Source organism: Tachysurus vachellii, chromosome 22 (genome assembly GCF_030014155.1).
Source record: "Tachysurus vachellii isolate PV-2020 chromosome 22, HZAU_Pvac_v1, whole genome shotgun sequence".
Lineage (NCBI taxonomy): Eukaryota > Metazoa > Chordata > Actinopteri > Siluriformes > Bagridae > Tachysurus > Tachysurus vachellii.
Window position 1 is genome coordinate 9,737,291 of NC_083481.1, and position 8,811 is coordinate 9,746,101.

At 36.9% G+C, this 8,811-nt stretch overlaps 1 protein-coding gene across 1 annotated transcript; it reads left to right on the forward strand.

Moving 5' to 3' along the window:
- Positions 1–4,983: 4,983 nt before the first annotated feature.
- On the forward strand, positions 4,984–6,011 carry si:ch211-220m17.5 (guanylin family protein). Its single transcript, XM_060858058.1, has 3 exons — positions 4,984–5,142; positions 5,385–5,580; positions 5,684–6,011. The coding sequence occupies exons 1-3, from the start codon at positions 5,071–5,073 to the stop codon at positions 5,740–5,742; spliced, it is 327 nt and encodes a 108-aa protein (XP_060714041.1). The 5' UTR covers positions 4,984–5,070; the 3' UTR covers positions 5,743–6,011.
- Positions 6,012–8,811: the final 2,800 nt, after the last annotated feature.

The window sequence follows — 8,811 nt, forward strand, 5'->3', positions numbered from 1 at the left end:
TGAACTATTGATCAGAAGGTGATGAGTTTGAATCCTAGGTCCACCAAGGTGCTACTTTGAGGCCCTTAAATCTCAATTTCTCAGTTGGGGGGGGAGTATAGGTCACTCTGGATAAAAATGTATGTAAATATGACTGTGCTTCATTTTGATTGCTCTTGTTAATATATAAAATATTGTCATCAAGGCAAAGTCAAGCTATAAGTATTTACTATTATACTATAAATTAAGGCCACACTGACCTGAATTTTTCTGTAAACACATTTTCCAAAAAAATGCATTACTGTATATACAGTACTTTCTTTGTAGATGTAAAATCACAGTTTCTTCACTGAATGAATCCTGAGATCATGGCAATGAGTGATCGAACAAAGAAAAAAATTCAACCTTGTCCACAATCAGACTTCTCCAACTCCCACACATCTTGTTTTGAAGATAGAATTTATGGTTAGCAATTAAAAGGATGCAGATACGGACAATTCTGATCCTCGTGCTTTAGTCATTGTCTCTGTGCTCGTGCACGTGTCATGTAGCTGCCATGCACAAAGCCACATGCAAGAGGTCATCGAGGGCCTTGGCTGAAAGTCTGTGATGAATTAAAAAGCAGTATTGCATCATTAGGTCATAACACAAGGTGTGGTATAACCAATTCAAACAGTAAGCTGTCTTTCTGTTTATGATGGCACATAAATTCTGAGGTAATTCATATATATACACATTAAAGCAGTTTAAGTATCTGTCATCTACACGTATGTCAACTCTGTGTCTGAGACATACTTTTGTGATAATATTATAAAATAGGATGAAATTAATAGATTGTATTAGTACCAATTACATATTATGAAACACTGAAAAAAATATAACTGACAAAATATAAAGAAAAATGACTGGAATTGTTGATTTTTTTTTCATCAGACACATATATATTTTATCAGCTCTCTGACTTTTATCCGAACTATTATTATAATTAAATTTTTTAAATCACAAATATATATTTAAATGGCAAAACCTTGTGAAAGCTCATCAGAAGCTTAAACCAGGCCAGTAGCTGCAAAAGCCATGGCTACAACAGGTAAAGATCACATGTGTAGATTTGTTAATATCTAGTAATAATGAAAAGTGTTTTTTGTTGCTTCGAATGATTTCAGATGTGTTCACTGTGTAGGTAAAGTCCAGGTTAAGAGAACATCAGGACCAGCTCTCAAATGGAAAACTCTCAAATGGAAAATACTATTTATCATTGTATTATTATTATTATTATTATTATTATTATTATTATTATTATTATTATTATAGAATTTATTATTAATAGAGTTTAAATAAATAAATGAGGAAAGGAAGGAAAGATGGAAAAAAATGAACAAACAAATGAACAAACAAATGAATGGTGATTAATTGATTACACCTGAAATGTAAATGACATATCATTGTATTCATTTCCATACAATGTATTTTGAGAAATCTCTCATTTTCACTACCGTCTACTGCAAACAGAGACAAGTATTACTGTAGCACTGTGATGCAATGTGAAGCCTGTTTGTTTTATTTTATGCTATCACTCTGTCAAACAGTCCGACACACCTTTTTGATAGGGTTTATGACAGGGGCAATTCTAACCTTGTCACTGATATGGCTGTAGACGCCACATTTTAGTGGCATTGTGTATAACTGATGATTGAGTGTCTATTCAGCCTTGTGTGACGATGATCTTCAGTGAAATGGTCCCTCTATGAACCTGGTATTTGGTGGACTTGGATGCATTGATTTATATTTTAAGTAGACAGTTGTGTGTGATATGATCTCCAGTTTGTTTTCCAGTTGCTTGAGTGATATAATAACACCCATAACATGAATAACTGCAATCTCATCTCAAGATTTAGTCCCCCTTTGTTGTTATAATACTCTCAGGGAAGGCTTTCCATTAGATTTTGAATTATGGCTGGGAATTTGCTATGGGAATTTGTGTGTTGAGCCACAAGGGAAACAAAGAGGAAAGCCCACATATAGGTGTGATTGTTAGGTGTGTTCAACCTTTGGCCATACAGTGCACACACAGACACACACACACACACACACACACACACACACACACCTTAATCATTCATTTTATTTTGCAGAGTATAAACATAATACTTTCTTAATGATAATTATCTCAGCCCAACTCCGCTGAGATAAAATAGTTCAAGTAGAGAATAAAAGACAAACTTTCATAATAAATTATCAATAATTAATGACAGTGTGGAAGTTGATTCTACAAACACCATGCCACAATGTGTTCATTAGTATCAAGTTTGTTCTGTTCCTCTTCACTGTCTGTTTATTCATCTGATACCACAGCAGTTTGCCAGTTACTTTTTATTAAAATTTTTATATATGTTATCATACGAAATGTGCTCGGTGTAGCAGTTGACCGACATCCTATTTAGGGTGTGTTTCTTCGTTCACACCCGGTGTTCCTGGTATTGGCTCCGGATCCACTTCAACCCTGACCAGGGTAATAAAGCAGTAAATGAAAGTGAATAAGTACGATTAATTGCCATGCATGTTTTGCAATCTTTATAATAATTACAGTAATTCGAATTTTATTGAGAAAGGAAATAATAATTAGGTGATGCCTACATGGTTTATCAGATAGTCTGATATGAATTCATTTCTTGTTTGTACACTTCCCAGTCACATTAATAGACACACATGTATACCTTTGCTTTCATGCAATTATCAAGCAGCCAGCTATTTGTTAGTAGCACAATGCATAAAATCATGCAGATCTAGGTAAATAGCTTCAGGTAATATTTACACCAAGACTTGGGAAATCTGTTTCTCTGTGATTTAATGGTTAGCAATAGTGCTTGTTCTCAAATAAGCTGGTCTGAATATATTTCTAGTGTTTTCATAACCAACATTTCTCAAGCACAGTTTGGTATGAGAATGAAACAAAAAATCCAAAGAATGGCAATACCAATTAGCCTAGTTGGCTAAATCACAAGTTAGCCTAGATTCCTCTTCTTATCTGACAGGAATGGAATCTGATGTGGTCTGCATATGCTATAGAATCTACCTCAGAGTTCTCACCTTACCATGATTGTAAAAAGATATAAAATAAAAGATTATTTGTGTTTCTGTAAGTTTTCTGTCAGCTCAAAACACTGTGGCTATTGTTGTTGTTGTTTTTCTTGCACTATTCTGTATAAACTGCTTAAAATTTAACCCCGTAAAGATATTTCATTTTTGTTCTGAGTAGCTTTCATAGAATGATATGATTTATTACACAGTTACACATCTAGTTGCTTCTGTTTGATGGACCAAAGGGAGAAGATGAAGATCTGGCCTTGTGATAATCATGCTGTTAAACCTGACATCTATTCTATCTATTCTATTTTATCTTATCTTATGGTGTCATGTATCCTTTTATTTGAATGTATTTGTTTTACTTGTGTTATGGTGATGCATTAACATAACAGCTACATAGTTCCTTAACATTAACAAATTTTAAGCCTGAGCATTACCATACACCATAATTGACAAAGTGATTAATACTCGTATCAGTTAAATCTGTTTATTCAATCTTCTTCTTTTACTTTGGGCTTTTCTAGTTAGGGGTCACCACAGCAAATAATCTGTAGCCACCTAACTCTATGCTCGGCATCGTCTGCTCTCACGCCAGTGAACTTCATGTCCGCTTTCAACACATCCATATATCTCCTCTTTGGCCTTCCTCCTGGCCTCTTACCAGGCAGCTTCATCTCCAACAGCCTACTACCAAAATAACCATACATACATAAAAACATATACACAATGACCAATATGAAAAAAATCATTTAATTAATATTGCTGACTGTTAGCTGATAAAAATCCACAAGTTATGCTCAATGGTAAGACCCTATATTTACAGCTGAAGAGATTATTTATTTATTGTCAACTTTGAGTAAAAATTATGTCATTACATTTCTGCTTATTTATGAGTTTATCATTACATGTGTATACATGTGTGTACCAATACTTGAGATACAGGGGAATCCTCACTACACTAATCAATGAATATAACCAACTCTGTTATAATGAGGCCACTTTAAATACACAAGAATAATTTCAATAATTGTTGTTCTTTCAGCTGCTCCCTGTTCATGGTCACCACAGCAGATCATCTGGTTTGCATATTTAATTTAGCACAGGTTTTACACTGGATGCCTTTCCTGACGCAGCTGTCCCATTGTATCCAGACTTGGGACCGGCACTGAGAATTAAGTATAATTTCAATAAATAATGTTTATAAATGTATTAACAAAGTAATGTGATTGCAAATAAACTGATCTGTTAGTTTCCCCTTTACTTTGGTTTTGTTCAAGGGACCCATGAGTGTACTTTTGCATATCTTATACAGACCAGCAGCATTGTTCTCTGCTAATATTGTCATTTGGAATACTCTGAATTATTTTAATATAAAATAATATATAGCAGGGACATTCATTCATTCATTCATTCATTCATTCATTCATTCATTCATTCATCTTCTATCGCTTATCCGAACTATTCTCGGGTCACGGGGAGCCTGTGCCTATCTCAGGCATCATCGGGCATCAAGGGTAGGATACACCCTGGACGGAGTGCCAACCCATCACAGGGCACACACACACACTCTCATTCACTCACGCACTCACACACTACGGACAATTTTCCAGAGACATAGCAGGGAGAATTTCAAGAAAATCATGTGCAATAATCTGTAAGATACTGTATATAAAAATATTGTTTTGGGGGGTTTTAACTCAAGCTGCCAAATAAAACTTTTATCCAGGGTTATTAATTTACCTGATACAAACCAAGCCATAGATCCACAGAATGATCACAGATGAAGCCATAAACAAGATTTATGAAATCCCTTTTATGACACTGTAAAGTAGATTTTTTGTTTATTCATTAACGTAAACAGGCTGTTAGAGGCTGAAATGAAGTATGACTGGAGGATTGAATCCTTTATAAAGGGGAAGAGAAGCAGAGATAGGACATAACACTGAGGTGAGAAGACTTGGAGAACAACTGAGAAAGACCAACAGCTTCTTTCAGATCATCAACATGAAGACCATGATTTCGATCGCTCTTCTCTTAACCACTCTCTGCCTGGTCTCTGAGGCTGTCAATGTCCAGGCAAGAGCTACAATTTTCTTTTCTTTTTTTGATCTTGATAATTGATCATTATTATTTTTTTCTGCTTTGACTTCTGATTTTGTCAATTAGAACTTACACGATTATTTAACTTATTTCAATACTCTCAAGAAATAATAAGCTTCAATGGTAACTGAACTGATATTACTCTTATTGCTTCTAAGGGTTTCTAAGGGTTTAAACATATAAATGAGGCTTATATGTTTCTCAATGTTTATCTACAGGATGGAGAATATTTTTTCTCACTGGAATCGGTGAAAGTCCTTCAGCACCTGTTGGACAGCAGCTCTGTCCCCCAGGAGCAAAATCCTCGTCTAGTCAAGACCAGCAATGTTGCAGTTTGTGGGAACCCAACCCTGCCCCAGGAGTTTATAGAGCTCTGTCATCAAAGTGGCTCGTCCCTGGTCTTCTCCAGGCTAGGTAAGCATCTGTTTTATCAGATACCACATTCATATAATTTCATAGCATTCCAGCTTACACATGAAGGAATAGTTGACTAACATTTCTTATGTGTCTTTTGCAGCTGCAATTCCTCCTGATGTTTGTGAAATCTGTGCTTTCGCTGCCTGTACTGGTTGCTAGACATCTTTTCTGCTTGTGATGGAATGTCTTTTTTCCATGTACCCAAGTCACAAAAGATTGTTTTGGAACTGTTACCTGTTTTATAATCATATGTGTAATGACTCTTAGTCTAACAATTTGATAAACTGTATTTGTTTTGTTACAGTATGTTTATTTATCGACTTGATGTAGTGTAGTCTTATTTTTCTATTTCAGATTCTATGTGTATTCTGATTGCATATTCTTATGTTTATCAGTGCCATATACATGCAATAAATTGCTTTCAGTAATATCATGACTTGTGACAGTTCTTAAAGGGATAAAATAGTTACTATCAATTTATATCAAACAAAATGAACACATTTAATGATTTTGGCTTGTATGTGTCTACATGATCTGAAATGATTTAATTACACTTTCATGTTTCCCTTGAAATAATAATTGAATTTAAAAAAACACATAATTTCATTGAAGAATATAAATAATAATAAATTATGGATAAATATTGTAACAGTGACTCTAGTATGACATGACGTCTTCTGTGTACATTCACCAGTCACTTTAATAGGAACAACTGTAAACCTTCACTTTCATACAATTATCTAATCAGCCAGTAATATGGCTGCAGTGCAATGTATAAGATAAGAGAGATAAGATAAGATATTCCATTATTTGTCCCACAATGGGGAAATTTCTGTTACAGCAGAAAAAATATATAAAAAGAATAAAGAATAAAGACATAATATAATATACAATATAGTATACAATCATGTGTCAGTGTGACATCAAACAGCAGAATGGGGGAAATGTAATCTCAGTGACTTTGAGCATGGCATGGTTGTTGGTGTCTGATGGACTGGATTAGAGATTTCAGAAAATGCTAGTGTAACAAAGTTAAAATTGTTTTATTTCACAAGATTTTCCTGTTAATATGCATTGAATACAGCTCTACAATTGTTTAAAACAGTGTTTATAAAAAATGCAATAAAAAGGGTCTGTAAGGAGGTGATGGGTCCCCCCCCTTTTACAACAAAGTGGTTCAGCCCAGGTAGCCATACCTGCTGTATTGTTCTTTTAGCGGTCTTTTACATCTTTCTCCTGAACGAAAGAGGTATGCTGTGTTCCATGCTACAGATCAGCTGTTAGCATAGGTTGAAAATAATGCACACACAGAAATACACAATGTTTAAATTGTTTTTATTTATTATTTACACAACGCAGACCACAGAAGCATACGGTTACACTAGGGAGATTTTCATGCACAACAGTCTTTAGAATTTACATAACGTAACATGAAAAAGAAAAACTGAAATCACTTTATTATTATTATTATTATTATTATTATTATTATTATTATTATTATTATTATTGTTGTTTTATTATTTTATTTTGTTAGTATTTTTTTTAATTGGTGTCTTTGTTTCCTGTTTACATTGACATGTAGCTTTGTAAGCTATCAAAGATACACAGAGACAGGATTGCTGCATGTGACCAGAATGGTCGTATTAATTTTATTAAACTTCCTGCGCAGGAACAACGCATCAACCAACTAACTAACTCTCCCACTTCTTAAAGGGGAAATGCCAAATATGTATGTGTGTGTGTTTGTCGGTGATATGTGAATTATGTATCAGTTATCTGTGGGTTGTTTGTATCTGCCACCACACAGGCTTTACATCAGCTTGCTTGGAGCACGAACATGTCTCCCTGAACGGGTGCAATGATGTGAGCCTGTAGCAGGTAGCACCTCTGGAACATTCTGAGATTTCTTCTTGGGGTCTCTACTATTGTTGGTGGTTGGTCGACCCCTCCTAGGAGCCAGCGCCAGAACCATCGGCTGGCCCAGCTCTCCATGAGCTGGTTTAAGTCGGTCGACAGTGACTCGCTCTGTACAGCCCCCGACGTCAACCAGGAAGGTTTTGGCTCCAGCCTCCAGAACCCGAAACGGGCCGTCGTATGGGGGCCGCAAAGAGTTTCGATGAGCCGAGTTATTATTGCCTCTGGAGACATCACACATCAGCGTAACCCCCGCCTCTGCAAAACGGACGTCAGCTATTTTCAAACTTGAGATAGCTGATCTGTAAGCCTGCACCTCTGTGTCGGATTGCTGATCAGTAGCTAACTGGACAAAGTCTATACCCCAGTGTACTGCTTGCACAGCGGCCCTGGAAAGGCAATCTGCTACAACGTTGCTTTTCCCGTCTATGTGCTTGATATCTGTTGTGAACTCAGATATGAAGGCCAGGTGGCGTTGTTGCCTTGATGACCAGGGTTCAGAGACTTTAGACATAGCATGAACTAAGGGTTTGTGATCCACAAACGCTGTGAAAACCCGTCCTTCCAAAAAGAAATGAAAGTGTCTTACTGCCAGGAATAGCGTGAGCAACTCTCTGTCAAAAGTGCTGTACTTCCGCTCATTCGGGCGGAGCTGGCGACTGAAAAATGCAAGGGGTTGCCAAACACCATCTACCAGCTGCTTGTGTACAGCACCCACTGCACAGTCTGACGCATCAGTAGTGATAGCAATGGGGGCATCTGGAATCGGATGAGACAGCATGGTTGCCTGGGCTAAAGCGAGTTTAGTGTCCACAAACGACTTGGTCATCACCTCTGACCAGATAATCTGTGCATTCTTGCTGTGCCCTGTGAGGGCCCTGTACAAAGGATGCATGAGCTGGGCTGCCCGAGGAATGAAACGATGATAGAAATTAAACATCCACAAAAACTCTTGCAGTGATTTGGGTGTGTGTGGAACAGGGAACTCTGTAATGGCATTGACTTTGTCTGGTAGAGGAACTGCCCCCTCGCTTGTGATCCGGTGGCCTAGAAAGTCAATAGCGGCCAGGCCAAACTGACACTTGGCGGGGTTAATTATCAAGTCATGTTGGCCGAGGCGAGCAAACAGCAATTTTAGATGTGTCAGGTGCTCCTCTTTGGACGCACTGGCGACTAAAATGTCATCCAAGTACACGAATAGAAAATCCATGTCTCGCAGGATCGAGTCCATCATTCGCTGAAAGGTTTGTGCTGCGTTCTTGAGTCCAAAAGGCATCCGTAAAAATTCAAAGAGACCAAACGGTGTTATCACTG